This window comes from Vanellus vanellus (genome assembly GCF_965231255.1).
Source record: "Vanellus vanellus genome assembly, chromosome: 4".
In the NCBI taxonomy this organism is placed as follows: Eukaryota; Metazoa; Chordata; class Aves; order Charadriiformes; family Charadriidae; genus Vanellus; species Vanellus vanellus.
Window position 1 is genome coordinate 19,534,251 of NC_138909.1, and position 26,143 is coordinate 19,560,393.

The 26,143-nt window shown below is 42.4% G+C and overlaps 2 protein-coding genes across 2 annotated transcripts in view; one reads left to right on the forward strand and one right to left on the reverse strand.

The window, feature by feature from the left end:
• LOC309671259 (AF4/FMR2 family member 1-like) overlaps positions 1-13,564 on the reverse strand; it is a gene marked incomplete at both ends in the record, with an annotated part of 39,063 nt that extends 25,499 nt beyond the window's left edge. The window contains 7 exons of the mRNA XM_082482465.1: positions 438-475; positions 607-661; positions 5,733-5,784; positions 6,159-6,180; positions 6,976-7,050; positions 9,254-9,298; positions 13,544-13,564. Coding sequence (XP_082338591.1) covers positions 438-475; positions 607-661; positions 5,733-5,784; positions 6,159-6,180; positions 6,976-7,050; positions 9,254-9,298; positions 13,544-13,564 — 308 coding nt within the window. The remainder of the gene's footprint in view (positions 1-437; positions 476-606; positions 662-5,732; positions 5,785-6,158; positions 6,181-6,975; positions 7,051-9,253; positions 9,299-13,543) is intronic.
• A 4,051-nt stretch (positions 13,565-17,615) lies between these two features.
• Positions 17,616-25,939, forward strand: LOC309671836 (kelch-like protein 8; the record flags this gene model as incomplete). The annotated part of the gene is given in 7 exon segments (XM_082483135.1): positions 17,616-17,831; positions 18,202-18,750; positions 21,321-21,507; positions 22,194-22,341; positions 23,531-23,659; positions 25,693-25,726; positions 25,728-25,939. Coding segments are annotated over 7 exon segments (1,461 nt in total). The 3' UTR covers positions 25,926-25,939.
• Positions 25,940-26,143: the final 204 nt, after the last annotated feature.

Consider the following 26,143-nt stretch of genomic DNA (forward strand, 5'->3'; position numbering starts at 1 on the left):
ATCAGGGAGCTGAAAGAGCCTCAATGAGTCTACTTAACCGTTTCCTGTTCTTCACTCACTTGGCTGTTTTGGGCCTCCTTCCAAACTAAAACTGGATTCACATCCATCACTACTACAACTGAAAATCCCATTAGCTCCAGCGTGATCTACATACACAGTGGTGGACGGGAAGAGGAGAAAAAAAAGAGAAGAGCTGGGGAAATAAAATTACGGTTCACAGGCAAAATCCAGCATGACTGGATTACTCAGTTCCAATTGGAGCTTTCTGTAAAACCCCCCACAAGCCAATTTTCAAAAGCAGCTTCAGGCAGCTAGAAACAAAAGCCTGTGTCTACAAGAGAAACCAGGAACCCTTACCTATCTACCCCATATACAAAAAGTAGTTTTGTTTTTCCTCCTTATTTGGTCTAGCTAGTAGTTTGGGAACAAACCTGTACCTTGGAGGAGCAAGTGAAGAAGGTGGCTTTTCAACAACCTGTTTTGTTCACAAAAACAAAGAGGAGAGGGGGAGGAAAGGTTAGCGTAAGGAACTCGGAGCAACGCAACAAGTTGTGGTGATTTAAAGGGATGTCTGTGTGCCTAGTGTATAAAACATCTAAAACTGACTTGGTCGTCACCACTCTCTTCACTATCACTGAGCTGCAGGTCGTCCTGGAGCATTCTGAAAGACAACCAGAAGATAAATATCAGCCAAGGCAGACACATTTTCAAGCAGCAGACACTGAAAAAGACTTGGTTTGCACTTGCCAAAACAAACCAACCTCCCACATCCTTTTTGAACATTTGGCATGCTCAATCTGCTAAACCCTCTCACTACCCGAATGGATGATAAAACGACAACACACAACCTCAACGTTTTACTGTGCTTTCCAGTCGATCTCAGGAGCTGCGCAATTGGAGGTCAGTGTCATCGGCTGCCATCTACAGGCAACTGAGACAAAGTTCTACGAGGGCAGTGCTCCTCAACAATGGTTACCTAGCACACTAACACAGCGAAGAAAAGTTACCTAGGCACTAAGACCGCAAGGTGGCGTGGAAGAAATCTATCTGCTCCTTGTATAGCAAGAAATTAGCACGCTATTAGCCTCCACTGGCTCCCCAAGGGGCAGAAAGCATCGTCTTTGCACCAGAAACTGTGCGTGTTCACACTCTGAGGGCCTGTGAATATTTCTTCTGTCACAGGAGTTCTCTTTTTGCTGCTGAAGTTTCCTATCGCACATACATAAGTAAATGCCAAGGTCAAGCCTTTCTCCTATTTCTTCTCTACACAATGAACTTCACACTTGTGCACATCTCAGCAGTAACCATAACATTGAGCAGTTCAGATACTCAAAGTGGTTTACAAGTTGGGAGGCACAAACTCTTTTTACTATTGCTAGAGTAGAGAGCAGGCTGCCCGCAAATGTTTCCAAAAAGCCTAATGTAGTCCTCTACATGCAGGTGCTAACTACTGCTGGCAATTTCAATGCATTACCGAGGTCCTTAAAAGGCTGGAAGGGAAGGATTTGTGGGGAGGGACCCAAAGTTCTCCCAAACTGTTATCCCCCACTTTGGCAATCATGCAGGCACCCCCAAAAGGAGTTGGAAAGCAGACGGGCAAAACTCTTGTTATTCAAGTGTACGGTGGTTCAAATCTTGAAACTAGCTGGAGACTGACTCCTCAACCCAGAGAGTTACACAAGTGTCCAAAAACTGGATAAAACGCTTAGGAACCGAGACAGGGGTTCTAATCAATCAGGTCAAAACTCTGCTTATTTCAGCCTCATTTCAATCTAAGGGCTCTCTGTGAGAAATAAGAAAAATAAGCCTCCAACCCTTCATGACAACACATTTTATAGCATGAAAACAAATATGAAAGATCCCCAGCGAACCACATCACCTTGGAAAAGTGGGGAGAGAGTGTTCCTGGTGCTTGTTAGGAGAAGGAAAACTACAGAAACCTTCACACTCTTTTAAGCCTTCATTTCAAATTATGAACAAAGCGAAAAAGATTTATGGCTCTGTGGGTCACCTCTAATGACCCTGAGCAGTTTGCTTTTATGATTCCATGACAAAAGAGGAGTAAAAACTTTGAATAAAAAAGTGATTCCCTTATTTAAGTACTGTCCCCACTACCTAGATAAATTCTTTTACACTCATACCAAAGCAGTTGACATGCATGGAGATACTTTCATTGGAATAGGACCGTGTTTACGGTTGAAGCTGGCACGATCTCAAAACAAATAATTCCACAAACCAGAAGGGACGAATCTACTCTTGCCCATGGAGCAGGACAGCATGAAGAAACCCCAAAGGTCTCCTTGTCTACCAGTACGGAGCCAACCCCTCCTGCATAGGTGACACCTCCTGCAAAGGTACTGACCCCACAGTCCCCAAGTACCTCTCTCTGATGCAGAAGAGGCTCTCAGTGCCACAAAGGCGCTGTCTGATTACACTCATGATGACCTACGCGCTTTCTTTGTTCAGGCATTTTGCCTTTGCCATTCCCCTGTGACTATCCTCCTCCATCTCCCAGCCTCCACTGCCTCAGTTCCTCACACACCTTCTCAGTGGAAGTCACCTCTTCCCTCTTCTTTAGAGTAAACACTGACAGGAATCACTATGAGACACCACCTTGGAAAATGAGGCCCCCGAATTTCCTACAGAAGGCAAATGGCATGCAGTCTGCAGCAATCCTGCCTGTGCCAACTTTGCACGTGGGCTAGAGCTGAAGCTCACCGCTAGTCCACTGAGGCATAAATAGGAAAAAAGGAAGGGTAGCAACAATACAGCCACTCTCCACACTTCTGGGCAGTTTGGCAAATGTCTGTTGGCATCTCAATGAATTCTTTTTTTTTTTTCCCCCAATCCATTAGAGAAAGTAATCCTTCAAAGGTGATAATGAACAAACTTCCAGGGATGCTAAAAAGTTCTGAAAATGTTTTCATTTTTTCTTTTGCCTTAAGAATTGTGGACTACAGATGCATTTCTTTTAGAGGTTAAGAGAATAATGCAAGGAAACTCTATCTAGATCTTTTAAATCTGATTTAACTGTTTGTAATAAAAAGGATCACCTTTTTCACCTGAGCTGCTGGTAAATAAAACAAATCAGCATAAAAGAACATTGCAACTACTTAAGTTCAATTTAGGATCAAGGAAGGAAGAACACTAAAACTTTAAATGAGTCATACTTCTACAAGGATAGACAAAACCAGTTTCCCCAAAACAAGGTTTCAACAAATTGTTAAATAGCCTAGTTAAAGAAAATAAATCTGCTTTAATAATTTTAATGCTTTAATTAGCTCAGGAGTTAATAGATGCCGAGTTTTCATTCGCAGGACCTGTTCATTTGCAGCTTATATACACACCATCAATCTCCCTGTAAAGCTATTTAAAAAGAGCTCTTTTAGCGAGAAGCAGCACTAAAATTAACATCACTTGCCAAACAACCCCACTGAAAGCACAGGCTGGTCCCTCTCTGCCAGCCAGGTTAAAGATGCATCACCAAGAAAGAGCTTGGCATCTCCCCTCTTAAAAGAAGGGCTGCTTCCATTCCAGTGTAGCCAGGTGCTAACTTCGGGGCTCTATTCAAGAATGAAAGCCATCTGGGAAACCCTTGCATGCTCTGTAAAGCTGAATGCTTAATTTGGGCACACAGAGGCACTGGGATTTCAACTTCTAATTAACCAGCACAAACGCTGTTTGTTTTCAGCCAGCTACACTTTGTAATGCAAGCTACTCTAGGCAGCTGAATTTTCAGACAGTCACGTGTGCGTTAAACAGCAAAGAAAACAAGCCCTGTTGTGCAAATGAAACCAAAAACAAAACAAAAAAGAAGGGACGCATGAGTTCGAGGGAAAGATGTAGAGGAAGTTCTTGGGCAAATCTTGCTTAATTCCATTTGGGACGTAAACCTAAACCACCCTGTTCCTCCTGCTTCAACTGCCGTCGTCGATTGTGGGTATGCATGTCCCTGGGCAGATGAGTGCTGGCTCTGAAGTACCCAGAAGGACGCCGAGCAGAGAGGGGATGTTGGCTAAGGACAGAGCTATGTACCATGCCATATTTACAATTCTGGACCTTTGGGCTAAGAAAGGAGTATTTTCAGATTCTTGTTTACAGTGAAAGCCTCTTCTCTCTCTGCCACCTGGAAAACTGACTACAGTTCTAGGGGGATTTTTACAAGCAGCTGAGAACAGTTGAAATAAAGATGATGGTTGTAGGGTAGCTGAGGAGGAAGGCAGAGCCTGCTGCAGTTGAAACTAGTATTTTTAATACTGCAGTGAAAATTGCCAGAAATTGTTCAGGAGGAGCAAGCTGGGGTGGAAGAAGGAGGAGTAAAATAAAGAATGGATTAAGGGAGTAGCTGATTGCTCCCAGTGAGGGTGGGCTCCTCTGCATGATGCTGGAACAGTATAAAAAGGGTTGTTTTACAGATCTTACAGAGATTGAATGCAAAATTCTACAATCTCAAACAAGACGGAGAGATGCTCTTCCTCTTAGTTGTGACTGGCCCAGTTTGGGGGTTTTTTAATTAAATTGTTCACGATAAGGAAAAGGAAAACACATGGAGTAAGCTTTGTGGTCTGTAGTTTGCAGCCTTCCATGGAACATGAGATCTTTATATATCACATGGACTGATAAGCATTTAATGGTTCAGCAATTGCCTTGCCCAGGGACGCCTTAGCTTTCCAGACATGGAAAGATTTCTATTTGTTACTCAGGGCTATCAATGCTGCCAATTTGGCCAGGTTAATCCTGAAAGACTAATGTCAGCCCACACAAAACTACCTTCAAGCAATTTCTGTAATTAACCTAATTAATAGATAATTATTAACCTAATTAATTATTAACCTACAAGGACAGTACCAAGTTATTTTATCCACCAACTTAAAATTTTCTATTGGACCGATTCATTTATTAGTTGGCACTCCTTCCTAGCCTTGTAAAGCTTTTGCAGTGATTACGCATAAACATCTTAGACTGAGACTCAAATTCTAAGAAGCTTTCTTCTGAAAGAAAACGTAACATGATAGGAAAAAGAATAACTAGATAAAGAAAAGTAGAAATATATTTAAAATACTATTTAAAAAAGCTCTAGAAACTTCATCTTCACCCCACTTTGCAACAGGCTAACATTCTTAGAATATAAATAGAGGTTTTTAGAAAGTCAACATTTAAGTTTTTGCCTGTTTGTTTGCTTTTAAAAATGAAAACAGAATTAAGACAACACTTTTTAGAAAACTTTTCCTTGCACAATTGCAGAAAGTTCTATCATACAATTGCTTTAAAATTTCACCCCTAGTTTTCACAGTTTTGGTAGCTGTAGCTTTACGAGCCCCCACAAGCTTCAAAATTATATGCAGAACAGATCAGATTCATTTTGTATCCCTTATCGTTTATGTCAGTTTAATAAATTATTAGTAGTTTGAATAGCACTAAGTGTGACAAGATATTATGTAGCCACAGCTACATAATATTAAATAATATTAGAAGAGAAAAAAACCTTAAATCAGGTACATTAATGGTTGGGTTTCTTTTCTTCAGCTTTGTTTTGTTTTTAACACAGTCATTATAATCATGAAACAGTAATGTTTCTGTTGGTGAAAATTCCCTGCATTGAAATTTTCTGAGAAAAATCAGACTGGTAAAGCCTTAATCTTCAGAATCATCAAGTAAGCCAAACTGTAATTCATTCCAGGGTCATTTAAATAACTGCACAGTAGAGATGGGAACTGAGTCTGGTTACTTACGATGTTCTCGGCTGAGAAATAGGCAATGTTTTTGAAGGTGCTTCATACTGTTCTGTAAATCAAAAATGAATCAGTTGCTTTTATTTGCCTCACACTAAAGTAGGTATTTTAACCTATGGTCTCTGAGCATCAGATTAGAAAGTCACCTTCTTCCAGAATGCAATTGTTTGCCATTAAGATTATTCATCACTCCAAACAGGGTTTCCTAACGAAATACTGCTTGCTCTCTGTTGAACTGCTGTCTTAGTTTCTAGGTAATGAGTGTATGCAATTTCTTAAGCATTTTCTAAATTCATCACTGTTCAACGTTGAATTAAATTCCTTAATCAATGTAAACATTTGATGTTCACTTCAACGTATAGCACACAACACACAACTATCTGTCAATACACACATTAAGTGTGTTTTCTTTGGATTTCTACTTACTCTGATTCTGTGCTACAGATCCAACATGCTGTGATTCTTAGAAAGAAAGGACAAAGTGCAAATTAAGAATAAAATAAATCAGCTCTCTCTTAATAGCAGCATATTGGTTACGTACTGTAATAAATACTTTGACTAACTTGTCAAAGTATGACTTTGAAGTGTCCAATAGTCTAAGCTGGCCTGACATAGCTTAAGATGGACAGAGAAGTGATACGTGCTACTGCCACCAAAAATGGGTTCCTAGCACATCAGTGGTATGTGCATTTTTGAAGAAATATTAAAAAAAAAATTATAAGAGCTGCCAAACACTTCTGTTTAACACAGTCAGCAAGTATTTTTGTTGGCAATAAAGATGAAATGGTTTTTATGCGGCAACAGAGATGAGATGCTTAAAATGTTTCGGAAAAGCAGTCACATTTCAAGCCCACAATTGTAACAAATGTGTAAGTCATTGAAATATTAATTCATTCATCCCCCTCTGGCTCAAACGTCTTTCAACTCTAAAAATACAAATCTTGCTTAAAAAAATAAAAAAGAGGAAAGACAGTTACACTACCATATAGCCCACTCAAAACCAATTACTCAGAAGCACAATCTGATCTAATTCTCAGTAAAATGATACATTGCAAGCAGCTGTTATACAACTCAAGATCCATTGTGCTTTAATTTATCTGACTTCTAAAGATAATATCTCCTAACAGCCTTTATCTATGAAAGAGGGACAAAATCAGATGAAAACACATGCAAGAGCCGGAAAGAGTTCCTCTAATTTATCAAAAACCCTGGCAAAAAGAGGGTGTTTTACCTTTGTTGGGAATGGAAATTTGGAAGGCTCTGCTGTACTAGGCGTATGAATAGCTGTCAGGGGAGGTGGCCATGAGTGGGTCATTTCCTGGAAAGAGATTGAGAGAAGCGGCTTACAGTATTTTTCGCTGATACACACAGGTGAGGTTTTAAGCTTAAGAGGTTCATACAGATCTTCCCATAAAGTCCTTATTGACCCGATTGTAAAGCTGAGCTGGTACCACAGCAAGAAACCCTCCTTTGATCACAGCAGCCAGACCATGGAGAGGACTTGCTCCTCTTCTGCAAGCATACTCCCATTGCCCAAGTAAGAGCAATCTTAGTGAAGCTCGTAGAGAGTTAAGTACATATTGTATTTGTAGGATTAGGCCTCAGTCTTACAGCTATCACAGTTAATAAAGGGAAAAGTAAATAAAACCTGTATGAGTAGTTCTGGGGTTCCTCAAAGCACAGGACTTTCCTGTTCACAGAAGTTCTTATAACCCCTTACAGCAACAACACTCCAAAAGGCTTTTCACATAATGTGAGGACGTCAGCCAGAGAGTGCTGACTGCCAGCCGTTCCCCACGCTATTCTGCCTGGACTATTGGCTTTTGCTCCGACCGACCAAGACATCTTTGACGCAGAGCTCTGGGACGTAGTTTCAAACCAAAGAAAGAGACTGCCCGATGTGCTATGTCTTCAGGAATTCTCCTGCCCTGTTCCCCTGCCCTCACTCTCACCCACCATCACTAACAGGTGAATGAAAGTTAGGAATTATGTTCGTGCGGAACACATCTCATGATGAGCATGCACCACACGCAGTTTGCTCAGGGGCTTAAAAAAAAAAATTATGAGAAACGTGTCGGTACAAAGTGCATCTTTGTACTTTTGGCATGAAATAGACTGAAGCCTGAAAGTCTACTGTGCCATAATTTACAAGTGCCGTTTTTTCAACAAGGCACAAATATGAAAGTTTAGGAGTGTCCCTAGTTTCCTTATCTATTAGGAACAACATGAAACGCAAAGATACATAGGGAATGAAACCACATTGCTACCTTTGGCTCTATAAGAAGGGATTAGAGCAATCTGCAGGGGTTTCTGTGCAAAACTTGGAAGCAGCCTACAACTAACCTGAGTGACTATTTGATGGCACTGTTACCACCCTTGCCTTCTCTTTTCTCCCCTCCCACTGTTCAGCTCATTGCTCGCTTCACTGACTAGCTCTCCAATCTTTCAGTAGATTATAAACTCCTCAATATACTGCACTACACCTCTTCATGCATTTGTCAGTGCTTCCCTGTGGTTGCTACAAAAATAGTGTTATGCGTTGCACACAAGGCAAGAAGACAGGATGTCTTGTGAAACACAAAATGATGCAGTATTTCCAGGAGGAGTACTTGTGCTGCAATACCAACCAGTGCACAGCAGCTAGTGAGCACCTGTGCACAACTACCTTTCAGCTACAACACTGCCTCAAGAACAGCTTCTCGAGAGCAATAAAGGCATCAGGATCTGAAGCAACCTGAAGCAACAGTGAGGGAAGCGAATCACAGAAACCAAACACCTGTTAGGACTCCCGTGTCTCAGAACAGCATTTGACATCAAGGAACTGTCTTCTCAGTATCAGAACGACCAGCCATTTCTTACTTTATTAAAGTGTTTTTTACTGAAGACCTTTATTAAAGGTCCCAGTGCATTTTCACACCCTGCACAGTGAATGGGTGACATGTACTCAGAGCCAGCTACTGGAAGCCTGCACACTGCTCACAGAGCCGACTCTAACACAAAGTTACGGAGACGGTTTTGCATCAGAGCTGCCTTAGCTTTGCACGAATGGACTATAATTACAGTGAAGAAGAAACAGTGCAGCAGCAGTGCCCTGCGCAGGCAGGTGGGACGGATGCAGGTGCGTGCTCCTGTTCAGGGCCATGCTGCTGGGGCTGGCAGTATGGACAGCAGGCAGCATGTCCAGCCCCTTTGGAGGAAACACACTCAATAATGGCAACCCCCTGACTCGACAAAGGAGCAGCTCTGGCTGTTTCAGATGACTTGTCAGTCTTGCTCTTGAACTGCACCACACTGCATTACACTTACATACTGATAGGAAGACCATTATTGGTCTTCCAACTCCACCTGTATCTGAAGCTTTTATCTTTACTTCTCCACGGCATATCCCAAAATACACCACTTTTAGTGACTACAACATCCACTGACAGAACAGAAACAGAATGACATTCTTTCCCCACACGCTAGTTTAATGCATGCAAAATATAAGCAACCACAGAGACTGATTATTTAAGAGCACCTACCTTCAAAATTTCTTCGCTGGAGTGGACATCACTGGGGAAGGTTTGCTACAACAAAAAAAGAGGGAAGCAGCATGAGTTTGTTTTGTTTTTACCAACTGACATGAGACACAGATGCACTCATTAAACACTGGCTTACCAACAGTTCTATAAATTTCATGAAAGCCCATTAATAATAAAATCCTAGTAAGAATTAAAGGCCCCATCAGAAGGCCAGTTAATAATGCACTTCTACAAAGCCTGTTCTTTTCAAGTCTTTAGTAGAAGATACATTCTAAGAAAGATTAGAAAGAAGGAAAGTGAAACAGCTCATTCAACAGTGGTGCTCGTTCAGCTGGCAGGATTCCTCTTGTTTCATGGCTCACGTTCTTCTACGAACTCATGTGCTTTCAGCAGAAAAAGAAGCCAGTACAAAGCCCTAAGCTTGGAGAGGGCAAAGCAGAGGTGGTTTTAAGTGGAGGAATCACACACCAGACCCTTGAATGCCAGCTCTTGGGCTCGTGGGAACATCAACTGATATTAAAAAATAGAAAAGCATACAATTGTAACTTGCGCAGTTCAGAACAAAACCTTGAACGTACTGCTGAGTAGGAACAACATGGTGATTTCTGGAAAAGTCTGCAGATGACCTCGATCAAGGGACTGCCCCTGTGCTTCCCCCACCCGTTTCACTGGAGCCCAGGCAGTGACCACCACATACGTGCCCACCTGGCATGGGCCAGGACTCCCGAGCGCAAGTGTGATGAGGACCTCTGAAAGGAGGCCATCTCTTTGCTGGTGCCCTGGCACTCCAGCAGTGCCACCTGAAGGGAACCAGGCAACAGCCGTAGCAGCGCCCACAGCTGCCTTCAACCAGGCTCCCGAGCCCAGGCACAACAAAGCTCTGGGGAAGAGCACAAAACGAAGGCAATGCTGGTATTTGCCAGTTATATAACAAACAGCAGACATTGCAGCCTGTGCAAACACATAAATCTGCTTTTAATGTATCAGCAAAACCACTGAGCGGCTCCTGGCAGGACACCCTCCTGCACACGTGCGACACCACGCATCAGCAGTGTGGGTACCGCTGGGCAAGGCGCAGGGGCTGGGACAAGCACAGTGAACGCCTCCTGCTCCTCAGGCACGTGGGGACGAGAGTAACTGCACAGCCAGGGCGAGCGGCGATGCCCCCTGACAGAACCCACCTGCCCCATGCCCAGGCTGTGCCTGGTGGGAGAGGACGCAGCAGCAGGGCCCTCCTTCCCATGCCCCTGGCAGAATTAGGTGCTGGGGATGCTCTGCAGCAGGACCTGCACTGTTTCCACGCACTGACTCGCCACCTGGCCGCAGGGAACACCACTTCACTTCGATGGATCGGCTTATCTACTAGCAACGCATGTGTTTTGAAAGCACATGTCGTTTACACATCCTTTCCCAACCATTCCTATCAAAGGAAATCGGAATGAAAAATAACCAAAGGGCTGAGTAGTTAAAATGAGCAAAGTGCATCCAAGACCAGCTTCTTGCCTATAAACAAGAGATTCAATGGAAATGTTCAGCAATCAGCATAACCGCTGAAAAGGGAAAGGCCACTGAGACGATCCTTGTGTTAAAGGAAGAGGGTAGCGAGCTACAGTGCCCCATCAGAGGGATCTTCCCCAGATCAAGGTAAACAGCAGAGCAAGCAAACACTTTAATCAAGTCAAAAAGTGTCATCCTTCACACTCTCACAGAAAGGTCACTCATCTGTTTCCCATATGCTGCACTATTTGCATTGGAGGGACGAGAGCAGGTGAGGAATCTTCTCTTTTCCCTGCAACCTCATTTGTCTATGTCTACAAAAGGCTCTCATTGAGGCAGCGCTCATTTGACAAAGATTTGACTTCTCTTCAGAAAATCATGCACGGATAGCTGCATCTGACCTTACTCACCTCGAGACAAACAGAAGCTGAGGCACGGCCAGATAAGTCACACGAATGAAGGCAAGGGGCTGGGATCTTGCTTGCAGAAGCCCCCCACAGCAGGCAGGAGGAGGGGAAAGGGAGAGCAAACAGCAGGGAACTTCTACCACACAGCAAGAGATCGGGAAGCTTCAGAACTCACAGTGCCAAAACTCTTTTCCCCTTTTTCTTCCCAGCAAGCTTAACTTGATAGCTCAAACACCTAATTTACTTCTTAATTTAGTAAGTGGTGAACAGCAGGCACAGAAAAGCAGTGTTCAACCAGCAGATTGCTGCAGAAAGCTCCTGCAATATCCCATGAGAGCACCACAGTAAAAAACCTTCCCACAAAACATAACGAATCAAGATCCCACCTGGACAAAGTATTCAAAAACCTCTCTCTACAATGGATCAATTGCAACAAATCAAAATCCGTTTGCTTCTCCCATTCCAGAAACTCGAGTTTTATAAAGTGATAACTGATGACAAAAGTGGAATTCAATTAACTTGCGAATCAGAGAATATCTGCAACAGCCAGTTTGGACCTCTCTTATCCTTGCCAAACAACTCACAGCCCTTCCTGAAGTTCTTTCAGATAAGCCTGAAGAGGCTTTGAAATTGATACAGGTTTACATACAATGAGTATTCATAGTGCAATTGCCAGGAGGATTTATCATAAGCCCGAAGGGCACTGTTCAGTGACTGTCTGCTGTTCTTCACAGGTCCGGTGGCTTAGCAGAAACCACTTTCTTCTTCGCAGCACAAAATTTAAAGGAAAGCAAACGCACGACTGCACAAGTACTGCAGAAGTCTGCAGCAGCAGCACAAGGACCTCTATTGTTTTTAAAGGACACAAGTATCCCCAAAATACGTGCAGCTCTGGAGGTACAGAACATAAGGTTTACTTTTGTCAGGATTGCTTTCAGCTTTGCCCAGCAGTTTATTCCCACAGCCACTGAGTTAGGACACGCTAGGAAGCCCATGCCCCTACTAGAGTCTCTCCCTGAAGAGGACAGGTTTTCAGGCATCTTTAGTCTCTGTTCTGCCATCCTGCGGCACCCTAAGACTGAAAAACTGAATGACGCTTTCACCAGCAGGAAAGTGTGCAATAGGCAAACAAAACTGCTGCCCACAAATGGACTTGCAACACCCATATCAAATACACGGTGAAACGTTTGCTCGAGAGATTAAAATCACAGACTGTTCAGGACACGCACAGAAAATTTCTTTTCAGTGCCAAAAGCACAACAAAACTGGTCAGGGCCATTTGACTGCACCAGGGAGCCCTCCTGTCTCTTGGGTAGGTGTGCAACTGTCATTTCTACCGTAAGTTGCCACTGCAGCCCATCAGTCCTTGTGCCCCAAACCCGCTGGCCCTGGAGAGGACGGGCGTGCACCCTTTCACTCTGTCCCAGCTGCAGTGACTCTTACAAAGCTAACCGTCCAGCGCCTGAAGGAGTTGGGCTTTTCTGCACCCTGAGTAATGTTTTGCCCCCCTCCTCCTTTTTTTTTTTTTTCCCTACAAGTCACATGTCAGCTGTATTTCAGCCTGTAAACTACCATTAAACCACAACTGCCACCCAGCAGCAAGGGCTGTCCTTGCCACTTTGAAGAGAAGAGTTTAAGGAGAAATACAACGTTGGTCAAAGAAGAAGAGTTGAAAAGCCATAAAGCCAAAGAAATACTGAAACGAGATCAGCTCCACTGAGGACTGTGGGCATAGAAGATCAAATATTACATGTTGCTGTCTATCCCCGCTAGCAGTTTGACAGCCTTTACAGGGAACAGTACATCGTACTCCCCACAGACAACTCGATTTAAGCCCTGTGCATATTTGCTGGCTGACACTGACATCTGCACAATCTCCAGCTAGGATTTCCTCATGCCACCTTCATACTCACTGTCGGTTTGGGAATGATGCAGATGCCTCCAAGTGCCACTCACAAAACGTTTTGACGGCCAAGGCCAAGCGCAATCACGGGACATCCAGAACCGTTGAGTCCCTGGGTTTTTGTTTTCGTTTTGCTTTTTAATGCCAACATTCCTACCCAAACTGATGCTGCGCTTCAATAACAGGTCTGCAGGGCAGCATGCTTCTCCATTTACCATCTCCTCTAGCAGAAGCACCACCAGAGCCAGCCGCACATGTCCAGCTGCAAGCAGGTACTCACATCTGACCTAAGACTCCAGCCCAGTTCCTCCACTGATGCAGGCCCGCAGACTCCGGAGAGGCTAAATAAATGGATGTAACTTGGAAAGAAATCTCGTTCAGAAAGACAGAAAACTACTTTAAGACAGCAGGCTGAAGAAACTGCCGCCTTTGTAATTTGCAGCGCTTATCCAGAAAAATCCGAGGGAACAGCTAGACACAGACCTTAACATGGTTCATGCCCATTACGTGACCAATAATTTAAGGGGCAAATTGAAAATTATTCTCAAACAATAACATATGATGGGAGCAGAATCTGGACTGATGAATTTCCATAATAAGTTTTGCAAGGCTAATTTAACAGATGACTTCCTTACTTGCAAGCTTAAAAAGCAAAGAGAAGAGGTTTAAAAAGGTCATAAAGACTTTTTTCAGGTATCTTTTTGATGAGGATTCACGACTTAATTGGCATAACAGATGTTTCACAATGTCAAGGATAAGTTTGGTTTTAAGGTTTTTGGGCCAAAAAGCTAGATAAACAAAGTCAAAGCCATTAAATAAATTTTGACTACAGAAAAATGCAGAGACTACTATTAATAAGACTTCTAAGCCTCTCAGTCACTAAAGAACAAGCAACATGCTCTTAAAACGGTGAGACGCTGCCACATTCTCTCCTTTTTATAATTTTTGCAATATATATGTTTTTCCAGTTCACCAACCCGCACAACTGGATCATGAAGGCCAAGTAATGTTTTTACAAAGACCTATCATCTCAAAGTTAAGACAGTGCTACAAGGCAACATGCCTGAAGTACTCTTAGGTACAACTGAAGTTGTCTGAAAAGGACTTCACTCAAACCTTTTTGTTCAATGTAACTTCAACGTAACAGCTCAGACCAGCATGACCTAAATCCCACATCCACCCTCTCCCCACCTTGGTAGTTGCACAAAAAAAAATCACCCACTTCCTTTTTCCTCACTACTAATGACCTCAGCCAAGAAGAAATCTCTACCTGCGGAAGCTTAAATAAAAAAAAGAAAAAAAGATGTACCATATATTTTGAGTTTTTTTTGGGGGGGAGCTGTTTTATTTTGATTCAGGGTTTTTTTGACAAAGAAGTTGTGTGCTTCCATTTAACATCTACTGTAGGTACAACACTTTGGAAACCTCTGATAATGCAAGTGCATTGCCCAGATAATGAAGTGGGGAAGGACACACAATTCAGAGTCATTTCAGGCAGCACTGCTATACTCATCTTCCTTCTGGGAAAATGCAGTTGAGGAAGTTACTTCAGAGAGATTAATTGATGAATTCCTACAGATTCCAGCAAATCTGAAGTGACTCTTATACTGCACCTGATACTTGCATAACTTGAAAATAATAATTTTTAAAACTTTATGAACGGGGTATTTTAGCTTTTCAAAAAGATACAAAGAAAACCTCCAATGCAATCAAAGTATGTTTTGCTACCAGCAAGTTTCATTTTCCCTAGAAAGCACACAAATAGGCAAGATTGTGTCATGATACTCCATGCATGCACGAACCTAGTTCCAGGCACTGTTTTTGCCTCAGTACTCTGAACTACAGATCGGGGTTTTTTTAATTGCTTGTAGCTAAAAGATTAGAAACAAAAGAAAGCGATGACTTGGTTTTGAAAAAACTGCTTAAAAGCAGTTATGTTTGAATTTTGTGTTATTGCTCAGTTGATTTAAAACACACACAAAAAGCCACCCCAACAGCACTGATTTATCTTAAGACTTATTGTGTGGGTTTTGTGTTGGTGTTTACAATGGCATACCCAGAATAGGTAAAACATACACCATCAGCCTCTTTCACGTTGAGACACAGAATAGTTTTGGAAAGCGTATGTGCAGTTGTACTTAAAGTACAAGGATAAATGTAGCATGTATGCCAGGTGGAAAACCTTACGACTTGGGAGCTGCAAACTATCATTTAGTAGTCAGTGGCAGTTCTATCTGTAAGCAGCATTTCTACTCGGCTGTAAAAATACCGTTAAGTGTGAGTAGCTAGGGAGCGGTGAAGTGAGACTGTCAGTTAAGGACCAAAACAAGCAAGAGTTCCCTGGAAGTGTAGGCTAAAGATGCTATATCTGACCTCTGAATGAATAATACATGGTGCTTTTCAAAACCCTTGTACAGCATTTCAACCTCTCTCATTTTTCCTCTTGCTTTTTTATGTTCACTTTTGTAACTTAAGTAGGTTGTCTCGGAAGCTTATATCTCAATGATAATAGTGACTTCTTCAAAGGGAATGTTAAACAAAGCAAAGGTGGTGAATACCAGTAGTTGAGGATTAATTTGAAGTTAAGGGAACCAAAATATCAAGATTTTTCCCCCTAGCTAACTATAAAAACATCTTAGTATAGGAATTTGTCAAATCTGGCATAGTAGAAATTAAGTTTTCAGCAGGAAAAGGTATTCCTTCTTATAAACTATGTAAATATCCTGTGATCCGTAATATCTGTGAACTAGTTTGTGATTTTGGAATAAGTAAGATCTTTCTCTTAGGTATCTTTTGAAGGAAGAATACTTACCTTGCTTACAGCACCATCAGTGAATATTCTAGGCACGTGTGATATTACTTTAACCTGCCTGGCCCAGTGCAGCCAACAGCCTTGTCACTGCACAGGACGAGGAGCTGGCAACAACCCTGTGACCTACAGCAGAAATGAGTATGACTTCCTGCTTTTTCTCCAGTACCGATGCCTGAGGAGTTCTAAATTTAGCATGGACGCTTTCCAAATATCCCAGAAGAAAGTCAAGTCTGCTCCTAGACATGCGACTTACATTTTTATTGTAGAATAATTTTTTTGTTGCTTCAGCCAGTCCACTTCCTCCAACACCAGAGTCCATGAGCAGAAATCACTGAACTACAGCAATCATCAACTCTTAGCATAAAACGAAGAATGAATGCATAATAAATTAACCAGAAAACATGAAAACCAAAGTTTCGTAGCCAGCGTAAGAGAGGAACACGCTACTAAATACCCTCTCCAGAGACTTTGTCTTAAAACCTTACAAATCCATTTGCTTTCCTTGCCAAAATCTAACAGAACTCCTGCTTGTAAGCTGGATCAGTAACTCCATGCTTTCAAACAGTATTTCATTTTTTCTTGTGGACTTCATAATCTTCCACAAAACGTGTGGATGCATGGCCTAAATCTCACTGAGGTGGCTTTCATGAGTTCTAGGCACACAGAGCTGAAACTTAAATATGCTACTGAACTGGAAAAATATTTGCTCTTCCCCTAATGCTTAAGTTTTTTTTTTTTTTTTTCCAAATAAAAAGCTGGACTTAAATCTTAACCTAACTGAAGCTCACAGTAGCAGGAAGAGTAAAATACTCGAGTGGCAGAAGCAGAAAAAAACTTCTCCCCATTGTCTGTGGTATCCCTGATTTGTCTTTCAGCCCTGGGAAAGCTATGATGTTAGTATGGCTACAATTCCTTTAGTCCGAGCTGTATAAAACTTAGACACCTTAAATATCTTCAGCTAAGCTGGGTAAACAGTATAAAATAAAAGCTAGCAAGCAGGAGCAAACTTGCTCCTCATTGTCATGCTTTAATTATCAATCTGTTGGATTAATAAGGTTGCTAGATAAAAGGAAATAATTTTCATTCCAAGATTTTTCTGTAAGTGTAAATTCTTGTTCTCTAATTCTGTAGAAGCTTTTTATATTTTGCTTACATTTGCATAAATGCATAAAACACTTAAGGATTGCTTTAGCTTTTTAAGAGACCGAGGAAAGCTGAGTAATAAGTATGTACAAAATACCCATCGGGGTCAGATCAATAGTTTGTCTATGGCAGCAGTGATGAGAGATGCTATTTAAGGACCAAAGAAACACGGTTGTGTGTGGGCCGTGTCGCTTTTGTTCCTCTGCCATCCACAGCAGTGAGATCAGGAATGTTGGAGGATACATCCTTGCCTTTTCTTTTTCTTGTCTTTTTTTCAAGAAGCGTGGGCAACAAGTTCACAAACAATGGCTTTTCCTAAAGGTACCTGCGTAGGGTTCTTGACTGTGGGTCTTTTTTCCCTGCTTTCTCCTCCCACCTTCCCCAAGTAAGGTTATAGGTAGTATTTATAACATGTAATCAAATTGTTAGGTACTACCAGTACCTAATGTCTCATCATTTTTTGTGTTGGGTTTTGTTTTTTTTTTCCAAACAGGAACATGAACAGAATTTAACTGCATTTTAGGATTTGACTCCTGATGGGCTGGATTTTGTCTTGGCATGAATTTTTGAAGATGGACACAGTGCAAGAAGAAACAGCCAATGGCTTCAGAATCCATGGTTCCAGAGCAGGCAAAACAACATCTGATAAAGGGAAAAAGGCGGCAGCAACAGCAGCAGCAGCAGCAGCCTAGGTCTTCCAACAGTGACGGTGAAGATGACATCTTTGTATTTGAAGCAAATGAGGCTTGGAAGGATTTTCACAGCTCTCTCCTTCAGTTCTTTGAAGCTGGAGAGCTCTGCGATGTTACACTAAAGGAGATATTGTCACACATCCATTGCATTTAACAGCCTGAAGATTAAGCTATGAATACGTACGCTGGAGGAGGCTGTGAATTTGGGCAGGGGTATGGAAAGCATAGAATACCTGTTGGATCTGAGGCATCTCTATCTAGGTGTTTGTATTTTGCCGTACTCTGGTGACCAAGTTACAACTCAGACCTGCTTGGGATACGTTGATCTGATGTCAGAAGTACAGGGCAGATGGAGTTATTTTGCTTGAACAAAATACAGTAGCTCAATGCATATTGAGTTCAGGATTCTTATTTCGGCTTAACTGTCCGTCCTATCGTAGCCAAAACTGACATTCCAGTGAAAGACTGAGGGTTATTTTCTTCTTTTTTTTCAGGTTGGTCCAAAGCTTATCTCCTGCCACAAACTGGTGCTAGCTTGTGTTATACCTTACTTTAGAGCCATGTTTCTTTCGGAAATGGCTGAAGCCAAGCAGACATTGATCGAGATCAGGGACTTTGATGGTGATGCAATAGAAGACCTGGTGAAGTTTGTGTACTCCTCCCGGATTACTCTGACAGTGGATAACGTCCAGCCTCTCTTGTACGCTGCTTGCATTCTTCAGGTGGAACTGGTAGCAAAGGCGTGCTGTGAATACATGAAGCTGCACTTCCATCCCTCCAACTGCCTGGCAGTCAGGGCATTTGCGGAGAGTCACAACCGCATTGACTTGATGGACATGGCTGATCAGTATGCTTGCGAACACTTTACAGAAGTGGTGGAGTGCGAAGACTTTGTGAGTGTGTCACCACAGCACCTCCATAAACTCCTGTCCTCCAGTGACCTGAATATTGAAAACGAAAAGCAAGTTTACAACGCTGCTATCAAGTGGCTGCTAGCCAATCCACAGCATCATGCGACGTGGCTGGATGAAATACTTGCACAGGTAGGGCAGGCTGAGGCGCCGTGTGCCTGTCTTGTCACTGGTTTTGTTGTCTAATCAACTGTTTGTCCTTGGGTAGATCTCATGATGAAAATTGTTCTCGGCAGTTGGCACCTCCTCTGGTATTCGCAGTTGTGAGTTAACAGTAGAATATCAGGAAGAAGTCATATTCTTCAGTTTCTCTTGTGAGATGAGTACTCACTACATGCTCGTGGCTGGGGAGTGGGGAGCCAACGAAAAGCTGCATCTGTGTTAGAGCAGAAAATTCTTAGATTTACACATAGTAGAGTACATAAAGCCATCACTTCACTTGGTTTGATACTACTACAGCCTGAAACACTCACTTCCCTTGCTGGTAAGTGTTTGTACTTAAGAAAAGAGAGCAAAGCTGTTGAGGAGCTTTTTACGTGTCTAGGAGAGTAAAACTGTAACGGAGATGTGTCATATCAAGTTGTGCTACTTCTAGAATGTTCCTATATTTAATTAACAAAAGACCAAGACATGTTAGCCCTATAAGCAGGCTAGGAAACATATGCTAGACCATTTAATGCTCACTAGGCTAGCACTGCTGGTTACCTGTAGGAGTTAGCAGTTTAATGATCTAGACTTGATGAGAGTCCACTGCTTCTGAAAGAAACACATACGGGTATCAAAAGGTCACTTAGCTGAACTTATTTAAACACCCATCGGACCTCCTCCTGTCAAAGCGTTAGGTACGTCAGTTATTCAAGCTCCGTATGCGTTGATTATGGGAATTTAAAATACAGTATTTGAGACAGGTATAGAGAACCTGTGCTGGGGAGGAGGGTGGTACATGCTGTGCACTGCAAAATGCCCTGTGAATCTTAGCAGGTAGGATCAACTGTGCCATTTCAGTTGTCACTGAACTCCAGCTTGAATGTTTTGCATTCAGCAGAAGTGCTAATATTGGCATCATGTGAGTAAAGAGAGGTCCACTAGAATACTGCTGTCATTGTCTTCATGCATCATTTTTCACCTTTCCTGGTAAAAGATCACAACTGTTTATTAACTGTCTTCCCAAAACTTTCAGTTTCGTCTAGACTAGCATGATGGTTTTGGTAGAAAAATTCCTTCTTTAGTACACTATAATTAAATTTATAGGCAATATAATTTGAGATTTAAAAAAACCTTCATTATTACCCAGGTGTACAAGTAGATGAGATTAACATCTTTGTTTTATTCATGGTAACCAGTCTAGAATGAAACAATGAAAAAGTAAACCCCTTCCTGTAAATATGGGTTATTTGCCAGAGTATACGGAGCCATCAGGTGATTTGGACATTATTGCTAGCAGAAAACATGACTGGGCTTCGCGATAGTTATTATCCACATCATAATCAGCCTTAGGGGTTGCGCTGTCATCATGAGGTTCTGAATTTGTCAGCCTTATGCTCTTACCGCATCACTTGCCTCATGAGTCTATGAGCAGGGCTATGGCTGTGCTTTTAATCGGCCAAAACCAAGACAGGCCAAAGTAAAGGAAGAAGTGGGACTGAAAGCAAGCGGGTAAGGAAGAACTGGTAGAAACACTTGCTTACTTCAAGGCAGGGACATGTGTCAGCCATGTAACAGCACCCTTTTGCTGCTCTGAGAAGCACTGGAGATACTGGACTTCACAATTGCTGCTGAGCTAACTGGGAGGCGCCTGACAGCATCGATTCCAAACCTTAGGAAGTCAGATGCTGGTTTGCTTCAGTCCCCCCTGCTAACACCTGTCCCACCTTTGCACCCGATTGTACTTCATATTCCTCACTGTTTCTCTCAAAAGGACAAACGAACGGTTTGCTGAAATAAGTGACTGTGGGGAGGAAGACATTTCAAGGCAGCCTTGGAGAGGCTGACCTTATTTCAGATGTGCCCTGTCGCTGGGGATTGCTCTGGGCAGTGACCACCTATAGCCTTACCCAGAAGGAGCCTTTCTTTCCTCAGCCTGCTCACCAGCTCTCTGCTAGGGAACCACAGGAAGGATTTGGGGAAGGAAACAATTAGCTCTCAACGTTGGGGTTTTTTTAATCCTGTAGTCTGTCAAGTCCACACTAGAGAAAGGTGTTACTGCACTATCAATACCTCCTTAATAGACAGACACTTAGTTCGTGCTGATAGTGTTTCCTCTTTGACTTGCCACCCAAAGAAAATCAGCCATTCTAGCAAAAGCCCTCTTATACTGGCATAGCAATGAGCTGAAAATTCACCCCCTCAGCAGACTAACCTGACACGGGCTATCCTGGTACAGTCACGGATGCTGCCTGCATCACATCAGGCAGGTGCAGTTGCAGTACAGGCAGCGGCACTTCTTCCTCCGCTCAGCCTGGGCCAAGGGGCAGTTCTCCACCGCTGCTTAAATGCAAAGGGTTGTAGCAAACGTTTGTCACTAAAAAGAACTGTTCATATCGCTGTTATTCTGGAAAAAAAGTATGAACGCCTCCCTTTTTAGTGAAGAGCGTGGGGCTGGCAGCTGGCTCAGAAGCTGCCATCTGTTATGCTTGCGTCACTGTAAATGGTGAGACTCAGTCAGTTCAGCCAGTTACTCCAACTGTGTTCATTTCTGTCAGGTACGGCTGCCTCTCTTGCCCATTTGTTTCCTTATGGGTGTTGTGGCAAAGGAAGAGATTGTCAAGCAGAATCTAAAATGTAGGGATTTGCTGGATGAAGCAAGAAACTACCACCTTCACCTGAGCAGCAGGGCAGTGCCAGACTTTGAGTACTCCATTCGCACAACACCAAGGAAGCAGACTGCTGGTAATTAAATGTGTGTCTGATTATCCCATAGGGAGTGGTGTGGAGAAAAGGCGGTGCGTCTGTGCAGGGTTAGGTAGCTTGGTAGAAATGGTTGTTAATGACTTAATGCAAAACTGGGAAAGCCGTTGTGTACCTCTCTGGTAATTAGCTAGTGTGCTGCATTGTCCTAGCAGAACTTTAGCTGTCATTTGCTTTCTTTAAAGCATTATTTATTTATCCTGATTGGCTCTATCTGTATCAAAGCTAGAACTGTTAAGTATCTTGTGACCAGGCAGCATGCTCACAGCTATACCGACAACAGTGGACACTTATCTTTTGGCACGAGAAGGTTGAGCTAACTTTTAAACTCTTTGGCTAACCTACACCAAAAGTGAGTGATGAATATTAGACTGCAAATCCGAATTTTTACATTTTTATATTTAACAATGTTTATCTCCCTGAGCAAAAAATCACAAAAAACATATTTAAAATATGCATTGGTTTTGCATCAGCATAGATAGTTAATTGCCATAACAGCATGCCAAGCAAAGGCAAAATCCAGCACCCAGTTACGCAGGGCAATGACTGTGCCCCCTGAAGTGAAATATGACTTCTCCCGAACTACATAAGTTTCAGTTCACTCTGCTGTACAACTTTATCCCCCATCTTCCTGCTATTTTTCTGGAAACCTGTTTTGTCTTCTTCAGGTGTGTTGTTTTGTGTCGGTGGTAGAGGTGGATCTGGTGACCCATTTCGCAGCATTGAATGTTACTCTATCAGTAAGAACAACTGGTTCTTCGGCCCTGAAATGAACAGCAGGAGAAGGCACGTGGGTGTGATCTCTGTGGGAGGTCAGTAATGCTATTCTAAAGGCACTTGTTTGCTCCTTTTGGTGGAATCGGTACTTTTAATAAATAAATCTGTCTTCCAATGGCTTACCTGTTGGATATTCTTCAATTTAGTAAGGCTTCTTCCCCACGAAGGGGTTTGTGATTCTGAAACAATCTGAGAGCATGCTTACTGAAAAGATATTACTGTGAACTGGGAGTTGGGGTGGTTCAGCCTGCAAGAGGCTCTGGGGAGACCTTACTGTAGCTTTTTAATACTTAAAGGGAGCTTGTAAGAAAGATGGGGACAGACTTTTTAATAGGGGCTGTTGCAATAGGCCAAGGGGTAATGGTTTTAAACTAAAAGAGGGAAGATTTAGACCAGATATAAGGAGACATTTTTTACAATGAGGGTGGTGGAACAGGTTGCCCAGAGAGGTTGTAGATGCCCCATCCCTGGAAACGCTCAGGGTCAGGTTGGACAGGGCTCTGAGCAACCTGGTCTAGTTGAAGATGTCCCTGCTCATTGCAGGGGGGGTGGACTAGATGACCTTTTAAAGGTCCCTTCCAACCCCAACTATTCTATGATTCTATGAACGGTACATAGCCTCTTCTCTTAACAGGCGATTTAATTTTTTTTTAACCCGTTTACAAAAAAATAGCCTTACACAGCAGAGTCACCCAGAATTTGCTAGTACTCATACTAGCTCCCTTCACACTTAACTCCATACAGGCAAGTCACTAAGACCATAAATCTTCCAAGAACAGACCTACCTTTATTTTTGGGTCTCCATCTTCTGAAACCAGGTCCGTGCAGTCCAGAGCAGCTTAGCACCCATGATGCAACTTCTCCTTGTAAACGGTAGCTCCTGTGTTGCTGCAGCAGAACAGAGATTTCCCCACCCCCCCCCCCCCCCCCCGCCCCCGTAAATCTGGAGAGACTGATATAAATGTCCAAAACTGATCTGACCTGCAGTACTCAAGTGATGGGAAGATTTTTTTGTCTACATATCTCAAGCTTTGTATAAAAGTCCAAGTTAGAAACAGATCTCTGGTTGAGTACAGCATATAAAAATATAAAGTCTGTACTTACTAAAATCTTGATATTGAAAACATTTGAAGACTTTAACCTTTATTTGAGCTTGTTGTCTCCACATAGGCAGGGATATTGCATAAATGAAAACTGAAGTGTTGCCAAGCAATCTCTGTATCAAAAGATGCATATGTGTTTCGGGTAAAGTCTACGCAGTAGGTGGACATGATGGAAACGAACACTTAGGAAGCATGGAAGTATTTGATCCTCTCACAAACAAGTGGATGATGAAGGCATCAATGAACACAAAGAGGTACGTGATCCAAATTTTAAGTCCTAGTCTGCGATAAATAATTTCTTGCTGACGCTGAAAAACACCATGTCTGTCCTGTCTTTATTTGGGTTTCCAAACTGTGCTATTTTTAGTTTTGGGTTGTTTTTTTTTTTTCCTATTTTGGGGCTTTATGCTATCAGACACCTTTATTTACTAGCTGTAAAGCAAATACAAATTTGCATCACATACTTGCATACATCACATATTTTCAGAAACACAACGTTGTGCATAACATACTATTTCAGTGCAAAACTGCATAATATCTCTCTCTCTAGGGAGAGGCCCTGGCTGGTAACATTGGTTACGTTTACACTTTGGCTTTCTTTTGTCACTATTCTTTTCTTTCTTGGGGGCCTGGCTTCTGGAGCAGAGAGCTCTTCTACTCCAGCTGTGCTTACATTCCCGTATCTAGGGCATTTCTGCTATGCCCGATAAAGAACTTGAAACTGATAGACTTCTGTGGGTTTTTTGCGCTTTTTAAGAATGAGCAAGATGACTGCCAGTGAACACGCACAGTGAAATTCTTCATGCCCAGGAAACCTTCATGCTGCCTATGTTTTTGCCACAAAAGGCCAGACGCACTAAAACACTTAAAGTCAGATTGAGGCTTTTTCTTGCCTTTTGACATTTAGGATTCTTTTAAGGAGTCACAGATGGGTAATTTTTTGTTTCCGCTGTCATTTAAATCAACCTCTTGAATTCTACATTCTGTTTTGTTATTTGTTGTTTCTAAAAGCATCATGTACAAGCAGGAGTGAACTACTGAACACGGCTAAGTCCTCAAGCTATTTGTAGCTGTGACATAATCAAAGTAAAAGACCCAGACTCCCAGAAGGAGCTTCTTACTCCTCCCTACTGCCACCACCACAGGGCATATTCTCTGCAAACATCAGCCCTAGATTTCTGTGACATTTCTTACTCAGTACCTTGGTAAATGGAAGGGCTGCTGTGCCTTGGCTACGCTCCATTCCTCCCATTCATGGACATGGTGTCCGAATACTTAGTTGAGAAAAAACTGCCACCATTGATGCCATCTATGTTACCTGGTGAGGCAATGCAAGATAAGGTCAGGGTATCTCCCCAGTGTGTGTTCTGTAGAAAGACTGTGCATCCCTTGCTCCTGCCTTGGTATCTTCGCACCTGCCCTCTGTGTAATGAGGCAAGAATGTTCTCAGTGAAATGGTGAATCACCTGTCTTGGTACTTAAAGCAGAAACTTAATGCTTCTAATGAGTCTAGACCATACTTTGCATTTTGTAATACTGATTGTATTCTCATAATTGTAGATTCAGTAGAAAAAAATCTGACAACTATTTTAACACAGACTTAATAAAAAAGAAGAGAATGGAAGAAATTGTAACTAAATCTTTCTAGAGTTCACTCATCTAATATCCAGCGCAGGCTTGCTTTTAATATGTATTAATATCACCCCCCAAAAAAATCATTCCCAGATTGTAGCAGCAGCTATACCAGCAAAGTTAAAACCAGCAGGTTTTGGTTCTCCATAAAACAAAATGTGGTTCTTCAATAAAACAAAATAGGAGGCGTAAAATTCAGTACCAAGAAATCACATAGCTAAGCTAACCTCATATATCTAAGCGTGTAATTAGAAGACTTGGGTCTTGGGTGACATTCAGTCAAAACAGTATTCCGCGTCCCCCTGCCTTTATTCTTTAAACAGGAGCTTTGTCTTTTTGCAGTCTAGAAATATTCTAGCTGCAACAGTCCTGTTCATGGATCACACAATAACGTAGAGGTGCCTGGGAAAGCTGCGGTGAAGTCAAGATAAAACTCTAGAGCCCCTCTCACGGGAGGATGCAAACATACGAAAGACTTTCAGGATAAAGCTGCAAGACTGATGCAGGTGTACAGAGGGCCAGCCGCAGTTACTGGTCATTATTTATTATAAACTTCACTTTTAACATTTTCATTACTTTTTCCCCCATAGTTTGAAACAGGTACCAGTCAGGTAACATTGCACTTGATGTGTCTTTCCCATTCCTTTTCCTTAAGGACTTGCACTGAGGTGTTGATCCTGTGGTTTTCTTAGGAGAGGAATTGCTCTTGCCTCCCTTGGTGGCCCCATTTACGCAATAGGAGGTTTAGATGACAACACTTGCTTCAGCGATGTGGAAAGATATGACATTGATTCTGATCGATGGAGTGCAGTCGCCCCAATGAACGCTCCCAGGGGAGGAGTTGGCTCCGTAGCCCTTGTGGTAAGTGACTGTTTCCTCCCAAGTTGAGGCCATCTGAGGAACTGAACTGCTTTTCCCATCTGCTTTTACAAGGCAGAACACAGGACTTTGAACAAAATGCAGCTGGTAGGTCTTAGCACCTCTGGTCATCAAAATCCTACTGAGCTGTGCAAAAGATGAGGATATTTAGGATAATACTCAGATCAAACTGAACTGCCTATATGAAAACGCAACATAATAGAAGTAGTGCGCAGCAGGAGTCTATC